This window comes from Aspergillus karnatakaensis, assembly GCF_047715665.1.
Source record: "Aspergillus karnatakaensis strain CBS 102800 unplaced genomic scaffold BJY04scaffold_19, whole genome shotgun sequence".
Lineage (NCBI taxonomy): Eukaryota > Fungi > Ascomycota > Eurotiomycetes > Eurotiales > Aspergillaceae > Aspergillus > Aspergillus karnatakaensis.
Window position 1 is genome coordinate 166,515 of NW_027395731.1, and position 26,283 is coordinate 192,797.

The window sequence follows — 26,283 nt, forward strand, 5'->3', positions numbered from 1 at the left end:
TAGTACCTTGCGTCTTGCGATTAGGATTCTTAGCAGAAGCAGACTAGATTTACTTCTCCTGCAGCTGCAGCTATTTTTTGCTATCTATTCTCCTATTCGACTCAAGCCTGGCCAATAGATGCCCAGAAGCCTGTATAGCCGCTGGTCTTCGCGCCTGTCCATCTCCGCCCGAAGCTCCACCATTCACATTTATTAGTCGCCCATCCACCGGCACCATCGACACTATTATCTTCCCATCTTCCGGTCGTCGATATCGTCTCGTTGTTCTTCAACCCGGAGCTCTTTGTGAACTGTGTTGGTTTCCACCTTGTGGTCTCCAATTTCAGCTCAGGGAGATTATCAGACACCGACTGTTGCAGTTGAGTCCAGGGGAAACCCCACTTCACTGGACCTGACTCGCGGCGCTTGTCTGTAATCCAGTGCCCAACAAACAGTCCTTTTGTTGGCTCACTTTTGGCTATCTTAAATTGACAGCAAGGCTGTGAGGAATCTTGCAGCTCGTCTATTGTTTCCGATTGCCAGAACACTCGCCCGCCCCTCGTGCACGATATCGCTCGTCGACCTGACCCCTCCTTGACCTAGCCACCGTCACCATGGCCGACGCTTTCAAATCGCGAACCTTGAAGCGCAAGAATGTCAAAGGCCTCGCTTTGAACTCTACGCCGAAGCCCGCCGCGAAGCCGTCCGAAGAAGACGCCCAGGCTGCTGGGGCTGTTGGAAACAGCGAGAGCAAAGCCACCACGGATACGTTGGAGATTGGTCTAGAGTTCAGGTTGGATCTTCGCAGCGAGGACTTGGTTACACTCAAGGAACTTGGAGCCGGAAATGGAGGAACTGTGTCTAAGGTCATGCATGCCTCGACTAAGGTCGTTATGGCTCGAAAGGTAGAGATCGTTCCACTCAAAGTTGGAGGACCTCGTTGACAGTGCTCTTAGATCATCCGGGTGGATGCCAAAGAAAATGTGAGAAAGCAGATTTTGCGAGAGCTCCAAGTCGGTCATGACTGCAATTCCCCCAATATCGTGACCTTTTACGGTGCCTTCCAGAATGAAGCAAGGGATATCGTCCTGTGCATGGAGTATATGGACTGTGGGTATGTTAGATCTGCAGACCTTGCGGCCCAGCTGCAACGCTTCCGAAGTAAATATGCTAACGTCCGTGCCTAGCTCGCTCGATCGTATTTCCAAAGACTTTGGACCCATTCGTGTAGATGTGTTGGGTAAGATCACGGAGTCCATTTTGGCGGGCTTAGTGTACCTGTACGAGGCCCACCGTATCATGCATCGTGATATCAAACCATCCAACGTGCTTGTCAACTCCCGTGGAAATATCAAGCTTTGTGACTTTGGAGTCGCCACGGAAACCGTCAACTCCATTGCAGACACCTTTGTGGGTACTTCGACTTACATGGCTCCTGAACGAATTCAAGGTGGTCGTTACACTGTCCGTTCGGATGTGTGGAGTGTGGGTTTGACGGTGATGGAACTGGCTGTTGGACGATTCCCGTTCGATACCAATGACTCTTCAGCCGGAGACCGAGCCAGCGCGGGACCTATGGGTATCCTGGATCTCCTGCAGCAAATCGTCCACGAGCCCGCTCCTAGATTGCCTAGAAGTGACGCTTTCCCACCTGTGCTGCACGAATTTGTTGCGAAGTGTCTGCTCAAGAAGTCTGAAGAACGACCGACACCCCTTGAGTTATATGTTAGTACCCCCACTTTCTCTCGACTAGACACCATTGACCCATTATACAGGAGAAGGATGCCTTCTTGCAAGCCGCTAAACGGACCCCGGTCGACCTTCAAGAGTGGGCGATCAGCATGATGGAGCGGCACAACCGGAAATCATACTTGGCACCGCCGGCGCCCAAATCTCTCAAGGAGAGCTCTGCAGACACATCACCCGCGCGGGTAGCATCGCCTCCTGCCCCAGTCCAGAAACATGTCCCTAGCAAGCCATCGCGCTCCGCAACTGGCGACATTCCCCTCAACTTGGTTCATGACGCCCCGACCCACCAACAACGGCCACAGGTACCCTCAAAGCCGTCGTACTCATCTCAGCAATCGTACTCGTCACAATCGTCTCATTCCTCTCATCCCTCGCACCCCTCTCACCCTTCACATGCATCCCAACATTCCCAGCAATCATATCCGTCTCAACCTTCATACTCTTCTCGCCAAGCTTACCCATCCCACCCGTCCCATCCTTCGCACCCATCTCAATACCCAGTGCGTTCGACACGCTCCCCTCCGATCTCGCTAGAGCACCTGTCTCTTGAGTCTAAGCAAGACGACTATCGCCCAACCCGTCATCCCTCACGAACTCCTCTAGGCGACACAAGCTCTAGCTTAGATCCGTCACTCCGTCCATCCATTGGATCGCGCTCCGCCAGCTCGCACAACACAAACTCGCGTATGCCTTTGCAGAGCACATCCTTACCTTTTCGCGCCGCTCCTTCACCCGCCGGCGTTGCCCCCAGCCAGAACACACCGAGCTGGCCGCGACGTGGCGATCACATGACGGGAGCCGTCTAGACCTTCACGGTCTCTACATTCGATTGCTCACCACCAAAACGACAACGGGCCACTGTGTTTCTGATGATTTTTGCATCGGCAGGGCGTATTCATTCTTTGGCCACTTCTTTTTGCTCTTTTTTTTTTTCGTCTTCGCGTGTAATTCCCCTCATATCTACTGTCTTTTTTGCTCCATGAATATTACCCTTTTTAGATCCTCACTCATGCCTCTTGGGAATATTCATGCCGTCTTTTGAAAGAACCATACATAACTCCTAGCTATCTGGTTTTGCATCTCACATGTTCTGTATCTCGAGGCTGGAACTCATGCATTTATCACACTCTGGATGCTATCCCATTTCACCTCTCCATGTTGGCCTTTTGCGGATAATATTACAGCGTAGAATATACGTCTTCAGCAGTCATCTTCTTGCTTGCGCTGTTGAGATTTCTATTTAAGTTATTCCTCAAGAATTCAAAGCCCAAGGGTTTAGGTCCGCACTGTACTCTCGTCCGATATCATCACACATGCATTTATACCAACCCTATCAACGTGTACCTAGCGCCGCAGCCCCTGTTCCAGATCGCTACCGATCCAAGCCAAATACATGAGCAAATCATGAGACCCTCTATTCAAGAACAGAAAAAGAACAAAAAAACAAAGAATCACGCATAATACTACTGCTAACCCAACGCCCTCAGTCAATCACCATAGCAGAATCTCTAGCACAATCTCCCATAGATATACTCTTCAGCCCAAGCTGGGAAATACGCTCAATAACCACACCCAGATAAAATAGTCAGTAAAGTAAATACCGACTTCGAGAGCTACATGGCCCAAAAAGCCCTAAGTGAACCTGACTTACCTGCAACATCCGAGAACCCAAGAACACTGAACCCCTGGGCGTATTTCTTGATTCTTCGTATTCCGGACTCGTCTAGTTGGATTACGTAGCTGGGGGATTTGAAGTCCGGTGTGTTTGTGTGGAAGGACGAGAGAAAGGTTGCGGGTACTGGTGTACGAGAAAGCGTGATAAAAGGTTAGTCGCCGTGAAGATTGGGGAGAGGGAGAGGGGACGAGAAAATGAGATTCACGTACAGTCTTGGCTGATGATAGTGAGGCCGTCTCTGCTCACGACTGTGAGACGTAGCTGGTTATTGGTGGAATCTTGGAGGATTGAGACCTCTACGTCGGCGACCTGGAGGTGCTCGGTGTATATGGTGGAGGCTTGCCTGTTAGGGTATGAAGTTAGCTTGGTAGCATGGTAGCTTGAGATTGTGTGAAAGGGGAAGCAACTTACACTTTAACAAGCTTCGTCTCGGTGACTGCTGGGTATTGCAAGGTCAGAATGAAAAGCTCCATTCTCATGTCCTCGAGCTTTTGCTTGAAAGATGCACAGCCTGTGTGAGATGTTGTTGTCAGCACAGTGGATGGACATGGAAGAGGCGGGAGAAGGTACTTTCAATTGTTGAGAAACGTATCGTGGCCTCGACGTCCATGGGTGGTGCCGCATCGTTGGCTGTAGTGTAGCCGATGCATTTGATGTTCGCGATGATTAAAGCCTTTTGGTCTTTGCCAAGGTGGAATTGCGTGGTAGGGGTCACTATAGGATGCGAGTTGGAGAGAGAGACCCAAGCTTTGATGATGAGTTACTTACGGTGCAATATCATGCGAACAAGGTCACTATCAGTTGCGTAGCAGAGGATGATCTCGGCATGGTCCTGAAATTGAAAGGCGGGATACTCCCCGTCTTGGTCCGCGAAAACGTCCAAGCCTGCGCTCTTATAGTGGAGAATGTGTACGGCCGATGCATCTGATCTTTCGTAGAAGCTCTGTGAGGCGGTGCTGAAAGAGACTGATTCAATGGCTTTCTGGAGTGGTCTAGTATCGCTGAATCGCGAGATAGATTAGCCAAGGTGGACCGTGAATAAGCCCTTAGGGGTTGAGAAACTCACGCCATCAAGTTCAGAATGTAAGGGGGAATTGGCTCTTGACCAGAACCGGAGGTAAAGCATAGCAGGTTGTTTGCTCCTTGCTGTATTAGGGGTTTGGTTTGGTCTAAGGTGAGTTGTTGGAATAAACCTTCGATTTCGGCGACGTCTATAAGTGTAGGCCGACTTTCTATACGCCGAGATATAACCTTGTGGTCTCTGGTCACCGAAAGCAAAACTCTCCGTGCGATCACTCAGCAATTATGGCCAGTGGCCTTACTGTATTGACAGAATTAAGCTCCGGCATAGCACTTTGTCCCTTGGCCCTCGATACTCTAGTATATAGCATTGGCGCCATCGACCGTTGATGTGACCACCCTTTGGAAGGTACAACTTTCGGTAGCCAGAGACTGTAGACTACATACCTGTCCGCGCTACCTTTTGAACATAAAGGGATTTGAGCATTCCGCTACCCCTGTCAGCGACTTTATACAACATGTACTGCCTTTCAGAGCCAGCTATGCGGGCGCAAATGCTCAGAGGTGACACTGGGGAATATAGTTAGCAAAAGGTAGCATACGGAGAAAGATCCCTTGAAAGTACTGACTTGCAACCGCGCCGACTCTTGCTCTATGAGACGTTTTCCCGGGCGTGACACAATGGCACGTAAACAAATCGACCGTCTTCGACAACCTGCCGGTCAAGAGATCGGGGTTGATACACGCGAGGGGACAAACAAGGTGAGACCCAGCTCCTTGGCTCTCATGCAGCTCAAATGTCTTGACTGTATTAGGGCTCTGATAGTCTGTCACTGTAGTTTGTGTTGTCTGGCGCCGTACGGTTACTGTTGAGTCCTTGAGATTCTTCGCAAACCAGGTGTGGACTTCCTGCAGCATGTGGTAGTTGTCGTTCACTTTAGTCTCAATCCGTTTGGCTTGAGAGCTTCGGAATATTAGTATATACTCAGACAACGAGAGCAGGGAGCAAACTTGACCAGAAGGCTGAGTAGGAGGTTCAAACTGTTTGTGTGGACAGCCAGGTTGCTCCGTAAAATCATCAAGTCGCCGCCTTCTTTCGTCCAGCAACACCAAGCTTGAATGCAAGTCTCCCAAGGAGATATATATCACCGACATTGAGCCCAGCCATAACTGTGCCTTGTCACAAGCAAAATACATTATTTTCAATAAGAGAATTGAGGGGGAAGAGTCTCTAAGAGTAGGGGTTGAGGGGTTATATCGTTGTAGTGAGCCTTGCCAAGCGGCTTGCGGGCTTAGCCTCGTTACGAGCATGCATAAATACCTCATCCCAACCTCTTTTCTTTTCTACACTTCAGCATCTCGGCCTCAAGGCATATTCCATCATGGCGGCTATCCCTGGTATTGTCTTCGACGCCGTGGAACCCCCAAGCCCTTACCAAGACGGCCGTTCATGGCGGAGACTTCCACCAATATCTTATCCTTACCATTATATTGGAAGAAATTTTGCCATACCACCTTCCTATGGATACCAACGACAGGAACCTCCCAAGCAGCCAACACTCTTGCCTTCATTCGCCGTATCATTGGCGATCAGTGTCACTCAAGGCATGGCCAAAGCCGTTGTAACACAGTCTTTTCGAAACGACGCTCCTGAGAACATCGAGAAAGGAACCTACCAGTTCCCCCTCCCTCATGAGTCAAGCATTGTTGATTTCAAATGCCAGATCGGGGCTACGAAGACCTTACAGGGCGTTGTAAAACCCCGACCAGAGGCAAGGAATGAGTTCAACCACGCAGTCAATGCTGGTCGTTCCGCCGGTCTTGTCGAGCAAGACAGTACTGGGGTTTTCAAAACTGAGCTCGGGAACATACCAGCACACACGACCGTTGAGGTGAAAATCTCGTTCATATTCTTCCTTAAGTACAGACTGTCGGATGACGAGACGACGACCATCCTCACAATCCCGACCTACATTGCTCCCCGATACGGAAACCCTGGATTCCAAGTCGGCGTGATCGGACCACAGTTCGACACGAAGCTCTTGCTAGAGATTGACATCCTTGCCGGTAATGAAATATGCGATGTCAAAAGCAATACCCACCACGTTGTCGTTGAGCGTGAGATCCGCCAACGGCGCTGCCAGCGCTGGGAAGACTTTATTTCAGAATCTGATTCTCCCACTCCTCCGTCGCGATCAGTTTCGGTCAGACTTGATGGAGACAACGATTGCCTAGATCGAGACTTTGTACTCGAGATATATGCCCACCCACCCGTTGACAAAGAACTGCCGCATGCTACTCTCGAGGTGCACAATGACTTAGAAGGGTCTTCGGCTGCTATGATCGAGATCCCCCCGAGTTTCATGCTTAGGGATCAGGCACCCATGGAAGACACCGAAGTGATATTTTTGGCGGATTGTTCAGGCTCAATGCTCGACAAAATCACTGGCTTAAAATCCTCAATGCAGTTTTTTTTACGTGGGTTGCCCCGGTCAAGGTTTAATATATATTGTTTTGGATCCAATTTTGAATCTCTCTGGCCAAGTTCGCAGTCTTACGGGGAGCATACGTTGAACCAAGCGCTTCATTATGTCTCTTGCTTTAGCAACGACATGGGCGGTACTGATCTGCTGCCGGCTTTGCAGTCAGTAGTGGCTGCTCGCGGACGTGGCTCTCTGGATGTCATTGTTCTTACCGATGGTGAAGTTTGGCAGACCCAAAAGACGATCGAGTTTGTGCGTACGACGTGCACACAGTCCGAGGGCTCCGCTAGGTTTTTTGCACTTGGAATAGGGAATGCCGTTTCCCACGAACTTGTTGAAGGTATTGCAAAGGCAGGTGGCGGATACGCGGAGGTTATTCCAACAGCAAGCAGCAGTGGTTGGGAGGCTCAGATGATTGCTGTCTTGAGAGCTGCTATGACGGGCCATGTCACAGATATAACGATCGAAGTGGAGGGCTTGGATCTGCAACAGAAGGGTAAGGTAGAATCTACACAAACTGGCTACGTCTACTAACGGTCTCTAGGCCATGTAGACAAACCACCCTCTATCCTCATGTCTCCAGGAAACATCTTCAATTTGAGCCCATTTCAGAGAAATCGCGTCTTTATTCTCTCAGCGGATGGCAAATTGGATGAGAACTCGCAAATCACGATCAAGAGGAAGTCTATGCTGGGCCAGCGAATTATAACATATGTCCCAATCCACAAGTTGCAAGAGCGTGACTCTACAGTCCACACATTTGCAACTCTAGCCCTTCTAAACGAACTCGAACGTGGCGAGAGCTGGATCTATAGAGCTGGTCATGTCTCTCGGGGAACGAAGCAGGCCCAAGATATGACCAAGAAAGAAGGGGAGCGCCTTGGCTGTCAGGGCTCTCTGGTTTCGAAATGGACGAGTTTCGTGGCGGTCGAGACCTTGGAAGGGGATGAACCAGACAAACTGACAGCTGAGCGACGGAAGTATGCTGCGGACACGACTCGCACCCAGACAACTCGCAATCATACGGCTTACACTCAGACAACTCATGTCCCGTCAGAATTGGAAATTGAGGAAGAGGAGATTGACTTCTTAGCAAGTATACCACACTCGACTAACCAAGTACAAACACAAAGATCACATATGGGAGCATCTACCGGCGTGAAAAGGGCTATGAGAAAGGAGAGAGCGAGGACAGTGAGCAAAAAGCAGGCCTTCAGTCTCGACTTTTCAGCCGCCGAGAATCCTGAGATTCTTGAAAATTTCGACTTTGATACTTTCTTGAGCGGTAATGAAGACCAGCAATTCGGCCTGGATGCTCTCGACTCTTCTGATTCTTTCGACGCACCTGGGCACCCGGCACATGGCACTGGTACGGCGCATGCAAGAGACCCGGCTAACAAATCAAGGAGTATATTTGATCCAATTAGTCCAGAGAGTGTTCTCGCTTTTCATCCATCGACCTCTAACAGCGGAGAGCTTCCACCCGAGCACTCACTGCGTCGTGCTAGCACTTCGATAAATGCATCTGACAGTGCCGGATCCCGATACACAAGCCTGTTCAGCCCGGAGGAGGTTTCCAGACCACAAATGCAAAGTCTAAATAGGCCACCAGTCCAGCCGATGTTTCAGCAGAAGGCTCAATACTCACCCCAGGAGTATTTCGAACCTTTGACTCATCCCGCAGCTCAGTCTATAATTTCTCCAGCCCAGTCAATGAGCCGTCCATCGCAATCCCTATCTAAAGCCCCACAGGCTCCAAAATCCATACTCAAAACGACGCAGACAAATAGCCTTTCTCTACCGCCTGAGAAAACCGAGCTTCAGAACAAGGAAGCATTTGTCCGTCAAATCCTACAGTTCCAGAGGTCGGACGGGGCATTTGAGGGGCGCACAGAGGAAGTCGAAGCTCTGGATTTTGGAGTATACAAGATTGTTCAAGCTCTGCTTGCCAAGGGTGCGCACTTCAATGTGGCATTGACGATAGTGCTTGTGGCATTGCTGGAAGCCGAGTTTCGACGTTGCCGAGGACTTTGGCTGCGAATGGTCGAGAAGGCACGGGAGTATATACAGTCAGAGCTTGCGCCATATGAGGCTGAGACCCTGACGGGGATAGCTGAGGGGATGGTCAAGGATGGAGGAACTCAGAGCACAATGAGTTGATATGGCACTGAAGATAATGATAAATTGTGAATCATAGATATTGATCCTTCTATCTAATTCAAGAACGATATTGTTGGCAGGAGCTCCTACCTGTTCAGATGATCCAATATGCGCCTTCCCCCAAGCCATACACTAAACCTCTCTTTCCATCCAAACTCCACCAGCATCTCTTTGACATCCTTCAGAATATTCCCTCTCTTTGCCTCATCGACTATCGTCAATCGACGGCATACAACTCGTGGATCGGCTCCCAATTCGAATAGCCGGCGCAGAAGCTCAACGTCACCCTGCCTGGCGGCGTACAGCAAGGGTGATCTCATCTTATTCACATTCCTCGCTACACGCGCGTTGGGGTCAGCGCCGTGTTCCAGAAAAAGCTGCACAATCTTGTCCCTATCCTGCCGCTGCTGGAGTGCTGCCTGCAGCGGCGTCCCTCTCACAACGGTAGAGGTGTGGTTTGGATCCACGCCTCCCCCTAGAAGCATTTTAATCATCTCAAGTCTTGTGTTGGGAGGACAGTCCTGCAGTGCCGCAAAGAGTGGCCCTTTCCGGTCCCAGGTTGCTACCTGATTAAGATCCACATCTGTCCCTGAATCTATATGCAGCCATGCGGCAATATCCACATGGCCGTGCATGACTGCCTCCATAAGTGCGTGAAAGTGCAGAAACTCTGACACTGGTGGCTCAGTGTACCGAGTACGCTTTTTGTTGAGGTACTGGACCATTCTTATATCTCCAACTCGCACGAATTCAATGAAGGCCCTCGCGAAGGTCGAGGCTGAAAGCGACTTAGAACCTTGGTGTATTCTCTGAAGCCAAACATCTAGAACCGCGCGATTTTGGGATCGAATAGCAAGTTTAAGGGCTGTACCGGGGACAGAATCTTGCCAACCGATTGTTCGGAGGGAGTTCCAGTCAGCGTACAAAAGCATTGCCTCCATGATCTCTTTAGTTCCCCTAAATGCTATGAGGTGCAAAGGTGTCGTCCCAAAGAGAAAACTGGGAGTAATAAAAAGACTTCCGCACTCGCCTTGCAACACATTCTTCAGCTCATTTGGGTCATCGCGCCAGATTGCACTGAACAGCCGTAGAAGCGTGATCTGCTGCTTTTGCAATGTATTTTGGGCGTAGAATGACGAAGATCCATTCAGCTTCTCGTGAAGGTCCGGGTCGAGCAAGGATATGATTGTGTTTCTGGAGTGAACAAGTGCATCAATTATGTGTTGGATTCGGATCTCTCTGTTCTTTCGTGGGACCCCTGGAGAGATCCGACTACGGCTCTCTTTATCCAGTAGAAGATGGACCAATTCTGAGAGGGAACACGGTCGCTCGTGGTACCGGTCGATCTTGACTTTCAGGTACTGCCTCTTCAGACGCTCCGGAAATGGAGTCCAGTAGTTTCGGTACCGTTTTGTCACGGTGAACCGCTCATTTTCCAGACGGTCAGTCCGTATAAGAAGCGCAAAGAGCTCGTCAGCGAATGTTGCTGTTATATCCTATTAGCGCTGGAATTCTCTTGAGTTGATCTAGCGGGCTTACTATTGACTAGCCGGGCTTGGAAGAGCTCAGGGATAGTATAGACTTCGACTGCTTGTTTGAGGACCAGGAGGATGATCTCCGGGGGCAGCATTGGCGGTGTCATGCCGGGGAGATGCATCTGAGGATTGGAGGTGAAGTCTATGTTGACTTAAGGAATACGAAGTGGGCTGTGTGGGCTGTAGTTAACTAGGTGTGACGCGAGGCTGAAGATGGATGGCTGTGCTTACGCTAAGAACGAGTGGCTCTGCAGGTGCCCACTGCCCAGGGTCTCATGTGGACCACATATGCTATAAAAAGTAAGCTTATTTCTTAGCATGGCTAGTTTTCATGATGAAGGTCTATATACGGATTCCGCTATATGAATTTGGTCTCAGTCTAATATATAGGTTTCTCTAGCCGCTATCCAAAAGCAACGCTATAGAAGACGAACATCGCTAAGCTGAATGTCTGTAGTAAGGTAAAGCAAGTACGCCCGCTAGAACGAACATGACATCAATCAGAGCTATATATCCTCTGACCATCAAACAAGAAACAAAAACAAAAAAAAAGTAGTAACATGCACCCATCGCTGAACAACAAACCAAAAAAAAAACCACCCACAACAGAACCAAATCACCAATCAACCATAAACCCCCTCATAACCCACGGCCCATCAACCCCATGCGGCTTCAAGTAAAGCGTCACCTGTACCGGATTCGGCTTAAAGTCCTTCTGCTGCACCTCCTCGTAAACCCTCGCCAGAGTCCCGATATCACTTTCACTCGTCGGCGGAACAACACACTGGCTCTCCTCAACCTGAACAACGAGTTTTGCAACCGCACAGTAGACCCGTGCATCCCACATTCCTTCGCGCTTGGAGTGGTGCTCTAGCACGTTGATTGCGCGCCGGCGGATAGTCGGGTGGCGGCAGCGACAGGCAGCATAGTAGAGGGGGCCAATGAGTTCGCCTTCAAGGGTAAAGGCGTGGCTGGGGTCAAAGGACGGGGAGGATGTAGTAATCTGGATGATTTGCTCGGCGTTTGCAACGACCTCCTCGAACTCCGGGGTGAAGTAGTCGTAGCGGTCCTCGTCGCGGGCGAGAACAACGAGGAGCCAGAAGTGGGCGGTGTTGTAGTAAATGCGAAGCAGGAGTGAGGCGCAGTGGTCTGCGGCGTTGAGTTTGGGCGCGAGTTTGAGCAGGAGCTTGTCGAAGGCGGAGCGCCAGGCGAGGAGTTCTTGGAGGATCTCGTCTTGCTCGGCTTCGAGGTCGGCTTGGGTCTCTGGGTCGCGGGCTTCGCGCATGATGCCGACGGAGCGGATGTAGAGGAGGGATTTGGTCATTAGCTGGTCGAGGGTGGAGCGGGCTTCGCTGAGGGTTGGAAGGGAGAAGGTGGGGCTTAATGTTGTGGTGGTTAGTTTGAGTGGGATGAGGAGGCGGCCCATAAATGAGGATTGGAGGTTGAGGCGCAGGAACATGTCGCGGAGTTCGTGGTAGAGCTCGTTTGAGTGGGTGGTGAGGGAGCGGGTTTGTTCGTGTTTGTGGATGATTCGAAGGCCGGCTTCGATGTGATCTAGGGCTTCTTTCTGGTTACCGCGGAGCATTTCGAGGCAGACGAAGAGACAGCATGTTGTGAGGGTGAGGTCGAGGTTATCGCCGTTGGACGCTGCAAGTGATTTGACCAAGGTTTGAATGGACTTGTTGTACTCCTCGAGCACAAATCGTTCTGTGGGGGCCGAATTTTCGGCCGGGGTTGGGGAGCTCGCTGCGATTTGGACGCGCGAGTGGATGGCTCCAATGGCAGTCATGGCATGGCGAATGCTGGGCTCGTGTTCACCCAGCTGTGGAATAAGATAAGACCATAATTTCGATTCGTAGAACCCCGAGAAAGCGTGCGAGGTGTGCGTGTAGAAAAAGTCGACGTAGCGACGCTCGGTGCGGGATTCTTGTCGCAGAACGAGCCTGTGGTTGGCACCAAAAGCTCCTCTCTCAATCGGCCGGTGACGCTCAGCTATACGCTGGCGAAGCTGGGTCTGAGAGGCATTGTCATAGCCATCGCATTTGCGGCCGGATTTCTGGCATTGCGTGCATTCGGGTTTTGCCTCGTCGCATTTAACGTGCCGAATCCTAGACCCTGACGATCAACATCCACTGTAAGAAGTTTAAATCGAGGACAAGAAAAAGACTCACTTGCAAGTGATGCAGCCGTTTCGCGAGCGGGGCTTGGTGGTCCGCCTGTTTTGAGCCATTGTGGTTGTGTCGAGAAGAAAAGCGAAGGACGATCGACAACAATAAATATGATGATGAAAGATGAAGAAGTCCAAGCTTTTTACCTACTGCGGCTGACGCGTTGAATTAGACATGGCCAATGATCGAGGGCAGTTTTGGACCCCAAGCTCTTGCACAAGGTGGCTGAGCTAAAGCGCCGGTCAATGCAGTTGGTTGCTGCGTGAATGGGGGAATCTTGGGGCCTAACTTTTCGGTCATCCTCCAACTTGGACCCTGAGTCGCTCCAGAACCCCGATCGGCCAAAAAATAAGATTGGGGGTCTGAATTCCAGGCAACGAATATAAGGCTGAGCTTGATTGGGGTTATCATTCATGTGAGATATCCAAGTTGCTAAAAAAAACCCATGCTAACACCGATACAGCCAACGCCGTGATCCACACTAGAGAGCATCTAATCTGCCCTCAACAAGAATAGCACAAAAGGATGGAAGATGCAAGTATGAAACATGGAAACCTATGCAGTGAGCTCCGCAACAGGCCGCTGCGAATCCAACTCGGACATGCGATGCTTCCCGTCTTGTCTGTAGGTGGTGCCGTTCCCCAAAGCCCCAGGAGACTTTTGCATGGCCGGCGAGGTTTCGTCAGACGGGAGAGGATTTACTGCTGCTCGTTTGCGCCGTCTCCGCTCGAACAGCGCCCAGGCAATTGATGCCAGAGCAATCACTCCAAGTGGAACCCCGACGCCTGCACCTATCGCGGTCTCATGGCATTCTTCACTTCCGGTGATTATTGATGGTGGAGAATTAGGGGTATTCGAAGACTGATTGAGCGCGGTGACGTTCTCTAAAAGAGCGAATCCCGCGAGAACTTGGCCAGTGGGCACGGTGAAATCGTCCCCATCCCTGCAGGCGAGCGACGAGCCGTTGCTAATGGCGGTGCCACAGCAATATCGAGAAACTCCTTGCCTGAAACTGAAGTTGACGATTGAACAGCCTCCGTCTGGGTTGACATCGCCTGTGACTGTTAGCATATTCAACTTCACAGCTTGACTGTCAGAAAGTATTGGAGGTACCGACCACAATACTCTGGACAGCCTTGATCCCATCTCTGATTTGTGCAACTCCCTCGCGATAATGTATATGGCTGCTGGCCGGCGCTCAGACAAAGCCCGTTCGACAAGCAGACATCAGTGTGGTGGCAACAAGAGGTGTATTGCTCCCCTGAGCAAGGGACGTTTGTTTCGGCGACGACACCGGACGGAAAGTAGCACCTTCGATCAGAATCCGCCATGTTGCTGATGGGTCACTGCAAGGGCATCCGGCACAGGTACTAGAGGAAAGCCTGATTAGTCTGGGGGATGTGGGGATTTATCAGGGTGTCAGATTCTTGCTCAGACCTCATCCCTGGAATGAGTTTGGCGACGTGATTTGAGATGCAATGTGCTCCTGCATAATCAGGGTTCCTGTTGACGACATCCACAGGGGACGTATATAAACAGAGCGCTCCATCGCGCAAAGTCTGGATAGCTCGAGATTAGACGATCCCTGTTGACCCTTTCTAGGCCTTTCTTGATCGTTTCCATTGGTGGAGAAGAATTGTCGGAACAGGGACCGATGTATATCCTTCCTAATCAAAACAGCAGCCGACGTCACGAAGTATGAGATGGCATCTACTCCGGGGTATATCACTCCCAAAGTGGAAACATAGAGCGCTCTCAGTGGCCTATGCACGAATCATGTCACGTCAAATGTTGGCCAACGCCGAGCCGCCCCCAAACCGGATTTGATCGTCATGGGGCTTGGTGGCGATGTTGGGCTCTTGCTGCCTGTACTTCTCGGCTGTTGCCTTTGCGTCCTGGTTGGGTATTTCAATGTCGGAACCCTAGGCTTTTTTCCTCAATCTAACAGCCAAGAATCACCAATCATGGCCAGCGTGCAGTGCCCTATAAAACCCTCAAAGACCAAGGCTTCTCTCCTAGTGGCGTTCCTCGGCGCTTGGACAGAAGACCACAGTCAGCGTCTGGCTCAAGCTCTTCAGGATCGGTCGAGCGATGCCGAGATAACAGGATGGAGTCCCTCTGAGACGGACTTGCAGGCTATTGCGGTGCAGAGCGAGCACCCGGATAGCCAGGCGAACATCTACGGTCTTGCGACCGCCGCATTCCGGGCTGGATGGCCTGGGTACTTCGTTGCAGATAGATTGACGAAGCGGCAGCTGAACGGAGAGAATCACAATGGCGAAAGCTCAGTCACCTCCGTGGTTGCAGTTGCTGTGAGGACGCCAGACAAAGAGGATGAAGTGAAAGTCGTTGCGCGCAGGATTCCCGTCGATGACGTCGAGGGTGAGAACGCGGGGTTGCTTGACAGGCTGAACACCCTTGATCTCGTTCGCGAGGAGGAACTCAGGAAACTCGGTGTTGAGGATGGACTGATACTTCACGATCCAGATCGAGCGTTCTTTGAGCCAGATGTGTTGAGAAACAGCAGCGCAGGCTCCGTTTGGCCGTATGATGGCACCAAGTCCACCCCGACGTGCGGGGAGAAGTTTGATATCTTTCTTCTTTTCAAAACCAGCCCCGAGAAGCTGCAGGAACTGCAGTCGGCTTTCCAAAATGCTGTTGACCGACAGGCAACAAAGAAACGCGACAGCAGCGGTAAGGGGAAGAAGCCAGCCGCCACCAACCTCGTCGCCTGGGACCATGTTAACACCCCCTCCCGCCGTGACATCGTCCGCATCTACGAATCATATACAAACCGCAAGACCCGCGAAGAAGCTGTCCACTTCCTCCTTCGAGAGATTGAGACAGATGAGTTAGAAGAAGAACCAAAGACAGAAACACCCTTCGTGTCCATCTACTCCAACCGATCCCTCGGCCCCCTAGTCGCCGTCCAAAACACCCTCTTCGCGGTTCTGCAGGAATCCGCCCACAGCACTCCTCCCAGCAGGCGCGTCTCAGAAGTTGACAAACAAGCCCGCGACTACAAAAAAGATGGCTTCGAGCTGCTCCTCCCATTCGAAAACCCTTTCTACCCAATCTCCAAGCCATGGAATCCCGTCTCACGCCGCATGAACGGCATCCCACTTTTCTACCTGACCAACAGCTTTACCCGCGAACAACATGACGCTCTCCAGTCTGAGATTCAGACAGCAACAGACGTTGACGTGAGCGTCGACGTTTGGCCCAAAGTCTGCTGCTTCGTCCCCTGGCCGCACGAAAAGGACGGCGCCGAAGCCTCGATGTGGGAAATCCTCTGGGAGATGAACTCCTACAAAGACACAGTCGATAGATGTGGATATCCATACTTCTTCATCGACAGACAGTCAGCGGAAGACGGCACCATCATCGTCCTGAAACCATCGTGGTACTTTCGCTTCGACGAGGAGGGAAAGGCAGAGGCCAATCAGATCTTGATGGATGTGGAAGAACCAAATCTGCGTGGGTTCTTGTATGGACGCATTCAGGGCAGGGAGGCGCATACTGTGTGGGCTAATCTCAGTATAGCCAATATGGGCTTCGAGGACTTTTTCGAGGGTAGGGAGGATGAGATTGTTAAGGTTCCCAGGGAGGGGTGGCCTGGGCATGGGGTTTTGTTGGATGATGTGGATCTTGATCAGGGGAGGGAAACTCCGGGGTGGTTGGAGGATGACGTCTTCTGAAGGAGCTGGAAGTAAAGCTCATCTGATTATTATGTATTATTCGGAAAGACTGGAGATATAGCATCTCGTTAAGAATGATATACCGTGTGCATCATGATTCGTACCCGGCCTGGAATACCAGGTTGACTACCTACATCAACCTCCAGAGCAGCGCCACAACCGGCACTCCATACTGCCAGGCATTCAGCATATCCCTAGCAGCAGCGTCAGTCGGCGTGTTATCCCCAGGCCCCGTTTCACTCGCATCCCCCGAGAAAATCGTCTGCGTAACCGTCTCCCTTCCATCATCCTCATCATCCTCATCCTCAAAATCATTCTCATCAGCCGAAACACCCGTCGGCCCCGACATAGCATCATTCTCCGTAACAGTCGACGTTTCCTCCGCCCCAATTGTCGAATTTCTTGTCGTCGGGCTCGCCGTTAACGTAGCAACCGCCGAACAAACCCCATTCCCACCACAAGTCTCCCCACTATCACAAACCTCCGCCCCAGACCCTCGCCCACAACATTCCTCCGAGTCTGGGTCATAGCACTCCCCATTACACTCAATCAGCCCATTGCGACAGCAGATCGTCGGCTGGCAGGTATACCCGACATCGCACGTCGTCCCGTCCTCGGGGCAGCAGACTTTCTCCTCTGGGTCGTAGCAGTGGTTATCGCCACATTCTCTGCGGCCGATCCGGCAGCACCCGTCAGAGATCATGCACTCGTAGCCGATTTCGCAACTTGTGCCTCTGGCGCGGCAGCAGACTTCGGTTGCCGGGTCATAGCAGTGATTGGAGCCGCATTCGACGTTCGGTTTGTCGCAGCAACCGCCTGGTGTGCAGTTTTGGTTGTCGCGGCAGCAGCCGTCGCCGTCGGCGCAGGCGTCTGTTGTGGAAGTGGGTTAGTTGTGTTTCTTTGAACTTCAGATGAGGAGGGCATATTGGCATTGGAGTAAGGGAGGGGATGGGAAGGGAAGGGAAAGGAACATGGCATACAGCGTCCAGGAGAACATGTTGTTTGACGAGCGAGGAGGCCGAGGCCTGTTAGGTCGAGATCACGAGCAACGTGCAGGCTGGCATTCCCACTGGAGTAGGAGTGTCGCTCGTCCTCTGCGCCGATCCTCAGTTTTGGCTTGGAATTGCCCTCGACGTGGGCTTTTGCTGCGAGAATTGGAGTCGCGACAGCCAGGAGGCTGAGGATCAAAGACAGTTTCACCATCTTAGTGATCGTGGTCGAGTATGGAGTGAGATCGATCGCGACTACTCAAGGGTACCGTATGGAGTTGCGGAGAAATCCTTAAAAAATGACCGGCAACCAAGCGCATTTATGGCCGCCAGCAAGCAGCGGCCAGGCAGTCTCTAAATTCAGCCTTCGCCCAGCTTGCCCCGTTTTCTCGCTTTCTCAGGCCTAGTTTCCGATTCATCGCGCCGCGGCGCAGTGCGAACTGAACTCCCCGTGCTCTTGGCGGATGGAGCCTCATCAAACGACCTCGTATTCGATCCTTAGGGCTTGCAATGGACCAGTAGCGAGCCAGGACGAGGTTGCACGTTGCTCCTCTCTCTCGATAGTGAGCTTGGCCTGCTTTAGCCCTTTGCCTGCGCCTGGCTGAGCCTTGTGAGTGCGTTGCATGGTTGTAGTCCTGCAGATGTTGATTTTGGCAACCATGTGCTGGCGGCCGAGTCGATTTTCGGCGATAAGGGCTACCGGTTTGGGTTCATGACTTGTGGCTTAAGGCTTGAGATGAAGAAATTAACCATGATGAGGGAGCGATGGTCAGATCATGGTGCGCTTGTACTCCTTGTTGGGTATGAACCGCTTCTTGAGCGGCGGTGGTGTTTGCTGCCCTGCACAAGAACGAAAGACGGATCGCATCGAAAAAAACAGAGAGCTACTCTCTGTTAAGATCTTCGAACCGGAGATGGCAAGGATTTAAATCGGCGGATCTCCGGAGCCAGCCACCCCACAGCTGCAGCAACAATGACAAACGGAGAGCCGGAGTTACTCGTAGGCCGGGTGAATGAAGATGGTGCAAGCTTACCGTTGTTAAGAACTTAAGATCTTGGGGATGGCTGACGCCAAGACCTTGCCCGGACATACTGGACGCTGTTACCTCCGGTCATCAACACACTATAAAATCAATTTGTCTCCCAAAATTGTGGTCAGCTCAGATATTTCAAATTTCACCACCAAGCAAGTACTACCTACTTAAACAGACATCATGCGGCTCATTCTCACTGGCGCCACGGGCCTTGTCGGCTCTGCAACCCTCAACCACATCCTGAGTCTCCCTGCAGGGGAGATCTCGGCTTTGTACATCCTCAGCCGGAGTCCCGTGCCGATGGCTGACGGGAAGCCGAACGTGACTGTTATCGAGCATAAGAATTTCAACGAATATCCTGCGGAATTATTGGAGAAACTCAGAGGTGCGGATGGATGTATCTGGGCGCAGGGAATTTCGCAGGCCGAGGTTGCCAAGGAGTATGCTGCTCCCCTCTAAAGAACAATTCCACTTTGGATTGTCTCTAACCTGACGTCCAGGGAATACATAAAGATCACAGTCGACTACCCCCTTGCCGCAGCAGAGGCGTTCGCGACACTCTCAGACTCATTTAACTTCGTTTATGTCTCCGGGGAAGGTGTACGTCTTCTCTAACCATTCAGGCGGATTTCAGACTAGACCCAAGCTAACAAAGGAACAAGGCAACTCAATCCCCCAAATTCTACACTCCCCTCTTCGGCCGCACAAAAGGCCAAACCGAATCCGCCCTCATCGCCCTCTCAAAGAAATACCCCAGTCTAAAGCCCTACTCTGTGCGGCCAGCTTACGTCGACCCCTTCAATGACCCCAACGTCCTAAAGCAAATCCTCAGCAGGCCAGATCAGCAAACATTTATGAAGAAGACGCTGCATGCGACTGCGGGGAGGCTGATGAGGAATGTCATCACGGGCCAGCATTCACCGACGGAGTATCTAGGCAAGTTTTTAACGGATGTGGCGAAGGGGAATGGGAAGCCATTTACCGGGGAGGGGGTTTATGAAGGGGGGTGGATTATTTCGAACGCGGCGTTGAGAAAGGCCGTTGGGCTGGATTCTTGATCTCGCTTTGGTGTTATGATTTGTGCTGAACATGCGGGGAGTGATGGGCTTGGGGGAGTTGGGATTTTTCTTTTATCTGTGTTCTTAAATCCCAAGCTTGTATAAAATTTTTAATGAGGGCTGATTAAAGGGGTATAGAAAGATAATTAATTATAATTTTGGTAGCATTCTGCCTCTATCAGGTTTCACGCATATGGCTTGGAGATTGAGAAGCTTGCATAGATATATTCGTGTGAGGATGAAAAACTGGTGAATGTTTGCAGGAAAAAGACCACGAGAGGTTTAGTTAGGCAAGGCAGCGGCTTCCCAGAGCATTAGCTGAAAACCAAGAGCCAATAGTTTTACAGATGTAGGTGTGAATTTCGGGATGTTTGTCTGGCCTATGCCATAGTGGCTTAACATTTAGCAATACGGGAGCATCCTTGCGATACCAGTAGTGTTAGGTCTTGAAGTTGATAGTTAAGATTCAGACAGTTTTCAATCATGTTGCAATCAAGGATACATCTGTAATGGACCTCGGGTTGTGTGGTATCGCACATATAATAACCTCACAAAAAGCAGGTGGATAAAAAGCAAACATACCTGACAAGGATGCCTGTAAGAAGGCCAATCCCGGAGCAGCACGTATCTCGACACCTGCAGTGGGTGAATTCAGCCTCTTCGACCTCGGGAGAAGGCTGTGCCGGTTGGAATTAGCACACAGATTCTACAACTTGGAAATCTGTCAATTATGTCTTAAAAACCATTTCTTACCGTAGCCGCCCTTGCGTTTCTCATCAAACAACCAAGTATGGCCTCGCAGTCGCTCCAAAAGCTCAAGGAAAAGGGACAAGTCGAAGAATTGCAGGGGGGCCTTGAAGGTTCAGAGTCTAATATTACATTTTTGAGATAATGTACACCTGCTAATACGATTTACAGCAGATACCCAACAGTGCGCTGAAGTTGACCCACTGCCATGGGACATCTTCAAGGCCGTCAAGTCCAGGGATCGAGAGACTCTCAGCTTGCTGCTCAGCCCAGAGAAAGAGTCGGGGAGAGTAGCGCCTGCCGTGCTTGCTGGGGCCCTGCGTGAGGCGGTACGTCTCGAAGACCGGGCCACAGTTCGTTTGCTGCTAGCTGCAGGGGCGGATGTCAACCTTCGCAGCGAATGGTTTACGTACCCAATCGAGAAGAATCTCACCTTTCCAAGGAGCCCTCTTGAAGTGGCTGAGGCGACGGTCAATCCGGAGATTCGAGGGATATTACTTGACGCAGGAGGTGATATCAGATCTTCAACCAAGGCACATCTCCCACAGGATACTGCTAAGGATTCGAGTCTCGGCGGTGATGTCAACAAGAGAAGGATTAGATGTGACTGGGAACTTCCATTGTTTATTGCAAGCCACTTGAACGATAAGGCGGGCAATGGAGACTCCCCGAACGTCGAGGACTTAGTGCTGAGAACCCCAACACTAACAGCCAAGCACAACTGTATACGATTTCGATCATGCGAAGCTTACCTACGAGAACATCATGGAATGCTGGGTGTCAAGATTCTCAAGTCTCTCATAAGTGCAATATTTTCTCTCGATGGAAAACGGCTGGAAAGTGAATTGTTGGGTATGGAAATTGAAACAACGGCTAATAAGGTCCAAGTAAATTTTTCTGGGCTCAAAAAAGTCGATAATACGGGGTACATGTCAAGAATAGTGGTGTGGATTTGCATGACGTTCCGGCAACCTATCCCCGAGACTTCCAACTTTATATCATCTGGGACTCTTGATGGTAGTTACTTCAAACTGTTTACGTTACGTCCTCTGCAAGAAACGAGCACAACATGCTGGAATGCACTCTTCCGCTCAGCTGTAATAGCTGTAGAGGACCCAGATGCATTATCACCGGAACTATGGCTTGATATAAATTTCAAAGACATGCTTCAAATTACTGCCGTTGAGTACCCAGTCTCAGTTGCATCGGGGCTTGTTTTCATGGGCTACTCTACAGCCTTGATTCCAATCCAGAGGAGAGGCCTGGAAACGATACAATGGCACTTGGAGGTCGCGGACCATGATGGTCAGCTTAAGACATGCGAGCTATGTGCGACTAAGGGCCCGTGGCTGCAGGTTCAGAGCCTCGATAGCTTGGTAACGGAGAAGGCATTGATCGGGTGGTGTCCAAGGGCCACGATCATGCTTGGGACAGATTATCACAATGACATCAAATGGTCTGGTGCGCAAACGAAACAAACCTCGTGGCACTGGACTGGCACAAATCTACAGCTCCTGGCACAGAGTGCTGCTCCTGTTCAAGTAGGGGCACAGATGGGATTCTCGTTTAGTCGATCAAGGAATACTGTTCAATTTAGCCCTTCGGACAACTACCTGAAATGCCTAAGAAACAGTGGGTCAGAGCAGATGGTCCTGTATGATACCACTCAAGGAAGGGCTTGGGTTGTTCCTCTTGTGTGCGTGCTTCATCAAATGCTACTGTGCTACGCGAAGACAATTCTGGTATCCCAGGGTTCGACTACAATGAATGGTGTTCCTCATGCGGAGCCTAAGGATAACCATGACGGCTCTGGCTCACTGAAAGCCCTCCAAGACAACTCTTCCAACGTTGTCGAAGTTTATGGAGAAGCTAAATTAACGGTTCGGGACCTTGTGATGGGATTCTCCGCCAATCTGTCTAAAACCTCTCTACACAAGCCAAAGCCAAACGGGCGCAAGATATATGGATACGAATTGATGGACATAGTAATGGACTCTCCTCAAAGTGACCTAAAGCTGGCACAAGTCGAAAAGTCAGGCCTGGCATGGCTGCCATTTCTGAACAACATTCCGTGCCTGTTCTGCTCTGATATCGGTGACGTTATCACAGGGAAACGCGCGCTATGCAGCGACTCGCCCTGCAATCGCGTACCTCAAAACTATGACCTCTTAGCAGCTTCAACCGCTAGCATCAAGGCACTAGGACTCAGATTTGGGGATAGGCTTGATTTCTCTGGGATCTCGACGAGTCATGCGAGCTACCGGGTTTCACCATCTGCAACGTTTCAGCAATGTCAGCATGGTACCTCTGGGCAGACCTGCTGGGAGTTACCAGCGTTCCTGCAAGAAGTTCAGAATCGAAAATCCGACGCAAGGGGTCCTACCACGGCAATTCGCAATTTCCCGGAGGGGGCTATGATTTTTGGGTCGATGGAAGCGAAAGAGTCTCTGGTGCGGCTGGTCGGTATGTCTTCTGGAAAAAGCTGGTCTAAGCTCCCGTTTCTTCCGAGACAGAAGGACAGCTCGCCGCCCAGCTCTGGATGCTTGAATGCATCATCTGCGTGACTATCCACTAAATGCTACCTTTCTGCCATCACCTTGATCTTGATCCAGATTTCTAACATCTGGTTCTCCGCAGTTGAGCCGAAGTGGATGTGTCTCCTATGTGAGGTGCAGTAGTGTTAAATGTACTTGGCGATTGACTTTGCATTGATACCAGGTTGTATTTGGTGCTTCGGTGCCCACTCTGATGATTTCAGTTCCTGTAAAGATTGTGTAAGCCAGATGTTGCTCAATTAAGAGTCTTGTCAGCTTTATCGGGCTTGTAAATAGGACTGAAGTCGAATCAAAGAGGATTCGGATAGGATAGACTCGAGTGCAATTGCCACTTGCAGGTGGGCGGCATCCCTCAACTGAAACAAACATTCAGGATCTCTGTAGGGGATCAGTGTTTTACACAAGAGCCGATGTCCTCGCTTCAAGTCAATTTCATGACGGCCCCAGAGCCTAAATAAAATGGCCTATACCCCAGTTCCCGAGTTGATTTGGACGTGCTAAAACTGGTGAGAAAGGTAATTTGTCTGGACTAACTAGGTGATGTCCTGGAGTACACTAACCAGAATAGGCAGATTGCTCCATGTTTTACCCTGTTGGGCAGTTCTCTGCCTGAGGTGTCATGAGCAGTGGGGTATTGGAGGGGGCACTCTTCTCGAACAAACATCTGTCGGAGAATACTCATAAGACATTAGATTTCATCTCAAAGTCTACATCTGCTTTAACTCGTACAGTTTTATACTACTACTCTCGTCAGTTAAAGTTCCAATGGCCGCCGCCACCGAAAAACGACCCGAGATCATCGAGATCGCGCGGGGACTCAACTACGTCCCCATGTGCGATGACTATGAGAAGATGATTTCAGGAATGATGTACTTACTATCTCCGAACTCTTAAATCTTTGAAAACTCTCTCTGATTATCCAGGTACAACCCTCTCCTTCCCAAACTCTCCGAAGCCCGCCACCGATGCCGTGGCGTGGCAACAGACTACAACAATCTGGACACCAAGACCGTCTCCTACGAAGAGATCGGCGAGAAGCGCCACGAACTACTCCGCAAGGTCGTTGGCAAAGTCGGTGAAGGAACGTTTGTCGAGCCGCCGTTTTTACCAGACTACGGGTGTAATATTTCCATTGGGAAGGAGTGTTTTGTTAACTTCAAGTATGCCTCCCTCATCTCGCTAAGAGAATGATGTTGATAACGAACAGCTTCACTGCCCTGGACACAAGCCTGATTGTCATCGGTGACCGCGTCCAGCTCGGCCCCAACGTAAGCATCTATACAGCGGGCCACGACACAAGCATCCTGTCTCGGCGGAAGTTTGTTGAATTCGGGCACCCGGTGTTTATCGGTGATGACTGCTGGATTGGTGGGAATGTTATTATTCTTCCTGGTGTGACGATCGGCGAGGGATGTACGATTGGTGCTGGCTCTGTCGTCACTAAAGATATCCCGCCGTTCTCGGTGGCTGTGGGGAGTCCCTGCAAGGTCAGGAAGACGATTCCGTCGGCTGAAGAGGAGGAGCAGGATCCGAATAATCCTTATAGAAATTTGGCGGAGAAGTCGGGTTGAGCTGGACTTCTGCGGAATCTACATAGATATTCTAGTTATACGGAGTATAGAGGCAGCCGTTGACCGCATCTCAGAATCATACACGCATTTTATACACTCTCTGCTGCGAAAGTCGAGCGGAGAGAGGACCAGTGGGCTTGTTTCGGAGTACTAAACCCAGTAGCAATCTACCGATGATGCAAAAGTTGTAGATCAACAGCAACCGAATCGGAGTTCCGGGTATAGCTTCTCACAACCACCCGTCGCCTTGGAAGAACACCACTCCAAACACAGATCGCCAGCCAAGATAGGGCTATTGTCTTCCTCTGAGCCCCATATCTAGCTGAATGATGTCAGTTCATCGAGCCCAAAACGCCCTGCCGATCCTAGTGCCTAGAGATATAAAGCCCAATATGCAGTCAAGACAAAACCAACATCAACCGACCGCGATTAAGCAAAAACCAAAGCCAAACCCTATCTTTACATACCATTCCCAAACATGTTTCCCGTCAAGTCTGCCACAGCCCTCTCCCTTCTTTCCATCCTCACCCAAGTCCACACACAAGAAATCCTCGGCTGCGCCGACCTCAATTGCCCGCTAGACGGCACATACAAATGCCACCTCGCCGACGCCACCTACTCAAACGTCGGTCTCGCCGAGATTCCTGATGTACCGGCAGCACTCAACGGTCTCTCTCTTCTTAAAGCCGTGCGGGTTACAAATGCGGAGCAAGTTGGCGGTAATTCCACGAACCCAGATGACGTCCCGTATCAATCCTCCTACTTCCTCTCTATCCCTGAGGGTATCAATACGGATGACGTCTCCGGCTGCGCGGTGATCTTCAACGATTCACCCGGTGACTTTGGAGGAGATGATTTGCAGACTGCCACGGGTACTTGTCCTGATATTATCGAGCAGAGTTGTATCGATGCGCTTGTTCAACGTGCTTCAGAGGGTACTGGCGGGAACTGTGACGCTCTTGACCGAAGCCTGCGAGAGAACGCGATTGAGGAGTGTGCGAATTTCTCAGGGGATGGAAATGGTTTAGGAAATTTCAGCGTTGCCTCGTTGAGTGACCTGAGTACGATCTCTGGGGCACAGAATGGGAGTTCGGATTGTTGGCCTACTCGGGAGGAAGATGGGCTGGCGGTGGTTAGGGAGGAGGTTGTTTTCGTGAGTTTCTTCTTTTCTCTTGCTTTACTGGCTCTTTGGGGGATGAGCACTGAGTTTGGACGGGATCATGATGCTAATGAGTACAGAGCGAATTCACCGACGCCGAGGCCCTGAAGCAGCTATTCAAAGTCACGCCGATCTTGACCGTTTTTCCTGGAGATGGTGATAGCGATGCTAGCGCGCAGTTGACCTGTCTTAAGGTTGTAGAGGTCATCGAGGATGAGGGTGGTGAGGGTGGTGATGATGCAGGGGCTCTGTTTTCGGCGAATATGTTGACCATGGCTTCTGGAGTTGTTGCTTCGGTTTTGTTTGCTCTGTTGTAAGTATAGAGATTTGGTAAGATAGTTAGGAATTCTTTTGTTGTATGCTAAGACTTTGACTTAAATCTTGAGTTGCTGGCCCCTAGTTATCACCTTTCTTCTCTCATTACTGGACCAATAGCACACGTATATGCAGCCAATGCAAGAAAATGAATCTATATAGCTTCTGATCGATCCAACTGCTGATTACTCGCCAACTCACACCAGGATAGTCAACAGGCTGATCCCCGCAGCCCTAATTGCTATCAGATAGAAACAACCATTTCATCAAATCATATCCAATGCTCATGTTACCTCTGACTCGGTCAAATTATGCGTCCTATCAGCTCCAGGAAGTCCATAATTCAGCCGCACCCTAGTGCCAACGGCCGCAGGCTGGGGCTGAGGCT

The 26,283-nt window shown here is 50.7% G+C and overlaps 11 protein-coding genes across 11 annotated transcripts; 6 read left to right on the plus strand and 5 right to left on the minus strand.

Moving 5' to 3' along the window:
* Positions 1–478: 478 nt before the first annotated feature.
* ste7 (MAP kinase kinase Ste7) lies at positions 479–2,674 on the plus strand. The gene is made up of 4 exons (XM_073720302.1): positions 479–884; positions 936–1,093; positions 1,167–1,704; positions 1,755–2,674. The coding sequence occupies exons 1-4, from the start codon at positions 594–596 to the stop codon at positions 2,532–2,534; spliced, it is 1,767 nt and encodes a 588-aa protein (XP_073572182.1). The 5' UTR covers positions 479–593; the 3' UTR covers positions 2,535–2,674.
* A 591-nt stretch (positions 2,675–3,265) lies between these two features.
* Positions 3,266–4,668, minus strand: BJY04DRAFT_40427 (uncharacterized protein). The gene is made up of 6 exons (XM_073720303.1): positions 4,470–4,668; positions 4,172–4,404; positions 3,974–4,117; positions 3,815–3,914; positions 3,613–3,746; positions 3,266–3,526 (listed from the first exon to the last, which is right to left on the minus strand). Exons 1-6 carry the CDS (start codon positions 4,472–4,474, stop codon positions 3,342–3,344), a joined length of 801 nt encoding a protein of 266 aa, XP_073572183.1. The 5' UTR covers positions 4,475–4,668; the 3' UTR covers positions 3,266–3,341.
* A 1,117-nt stretch (positions 4,669–5,785) lies between these two features.
* Positions 5,786–9,112, plus strand: BJY04DRAFT_186956 (VIT and vWA domain-containing protein). The gene is made up of 2 exons (XM_073710961.1): positions 5,786–7,402; positions 7,451–9,112. The coding sequence occupies exons 1-2, from the start codon at positions 5,806–5,808 to the stop codon at positions 9,064–9,066; spliced, it is 3,213 nt and encodes a 1,070-aa protein (XP_073572184.1). The 5' UTR covers positions 5,786–5,805; the 3' UTR covers positions 9,067–9,112.
* Positions 9,113–10,740, minus strand: BJY04DRAFT_186957 (ankyrin repeat-containing domain protein). Its single transcript, XM_073710962.1, has 2 exons — positions 10,606–10,740; positions 9,113–10,552 (listed from the first exon to the last, which is right to left on the minus strand). Exons 1-2 carry the CDS (start codon positions 10,721–10,723, stop codon positions 9,153–9,155), a joined length of 1,518 nt encoding a protein of 505 aa, XP_073572185.1. The 5' UTR covers positions 10,724–10,740; the 3' UTR covers positions 9,113–9,152.
* A 312-nt stretch (positions 10,741–11,052) lies between these two features.
* Positions 11,053–12,831, minus strand: BJY04DRAFT_227063 (Zn(II)2Cys6 transcription factor; the record flags this gene model as incomplete). The annotated part of the gene is made up of 2 exons (XM_073718552.1): positions 11,053–12,709; positions 12,773–12,831. The coding sequence occupies 2 exons, from the start codon at positions 12,829–12,831 to the stop codon at positions 11,218–11,220; spliced, it is 1,551 nt and encodes a 516-aa protein (XP_073572186.1). The 3' UTR covers positions 11,053–11,217.
* A 339-nt stretch (positions 12,832–13,170) lies between these two features.
* BJY04DRAFT_40453 (uncharacterized protein) lies at positions 13,171–14,350 on the minus strand. Its single transcript, XM_073720304.1, has 2 exons — positions 13,887–14,350; positions 13,171–13,824 (listed from the first exon to the last, which is right to left on the minus strand). The coding sequence occupies exons 1-2, from the start codon at positions 14,098–14,100 to the stop codon at positions 13,325–13,327; spliced, it is 714 nt and encodes a 237-aa protein (XP_073572187.1). The 5' UTR covers positions 14,101–14,350; the 3' UTR covers positions 13,171–13,324.
* A 354-nt stretch (positions 14,351–14,704) lies between these two features.
* Positions 14,705–16,566, plus strand: BJY04DRAFT_186960 (uncharacterized protein). The gene has a single exon (XM_073710963.1). It carries the CDS (start codon positions 14,734–14,736, stop codon positions 16,465–16,467), a length of 1,734 nt encoding a protein of 577 aa, XP_073572188.1. The 5' UTR covers positions 14,705–14,733; the 3' UTR covers positions 16,468–16,566.
* A 31-nt stretch (positions 16,567–16,597) lies between these two features.
* Positions 16,598–17,670, minus strand: BJY04DRAFT_217291 (putative extracellular cysteine-rich protein; the record flags this gene model as incomplete). Its single annotated transcript, XM_073715998.1, has 2 exons — positions 16,598–17,337; positions 17,448–17,670. 2 exons carry the CDS (start codon positions 17,668–17,670, stop codon positions 16,598–16,600), a joined length of 963 nt encoding a protein of 320 aa, XP_073572189.1.
* Positions 17,671–18,468: 798 nt separating this feature from the next.
* On the plus strand, positions 18,469–19,734 carry BJY04DRAFT_40468 (putative nucleoside-diphosphate-sugar epimerases). Its single transcript, XM_073720305.1, has 3 exons — positions 18,469–18,930; positions 18,991–19,090; positions 19,153–19,734. Exons 1-3 carry the CDS (start codon positions 18,671–18,673, stop codon positions 19,546–19,548), a joined length of 756 nt encoding a protein of 251 aa, XP_073572190.1. The 5' UTR covers positions 18,469–18,670; the 3' UTR covers positions 19,549–19,734.
* A 2,542-nt stretch (positions 19,735–22,276) lies between these two features.
* BJY04DRAFT_186966 (uncharacterized protein) lies at positions 22,277–22,718 on the plus strand. Its single transcript, XM_073710964.1, has 2 exons — positions 22,277–22,569; positions 22,679–22,718. Exons 1-2 carry the CDS (start codon positions 22,284–22,286, stop codon positions 22,711–22,713), a joined length of 321 nt encoding a protein of 106 aa, XP_073572191.1. The 5' UTR covers positions 22,277–22,283; the 3' UTR covers positions 22,714–22,718.
* Positions 22,719–24,899: 2,181 nt separating this feature from the next.
* Positions 24,900–25,897, plus strand: BJY04DRAFT_217294 (uncharacterized protein; the record flags this gene model as incomplete). Its single annotated transcript, XM_073715999.1, has 2 exons — positions 24,900–25,574; positions 25,661–25,897. The coding sequence occupies 2 exons, from the start codon at positions 24,900–24,902 to the stop codon at positions 25,895–25,897; spliced, it is 912 nt and encodes a 303-aa protein (XP_073572192.1).
* Between the last annotated feature and the right edge of the window lie 386 nt (positions 25,898–26,283).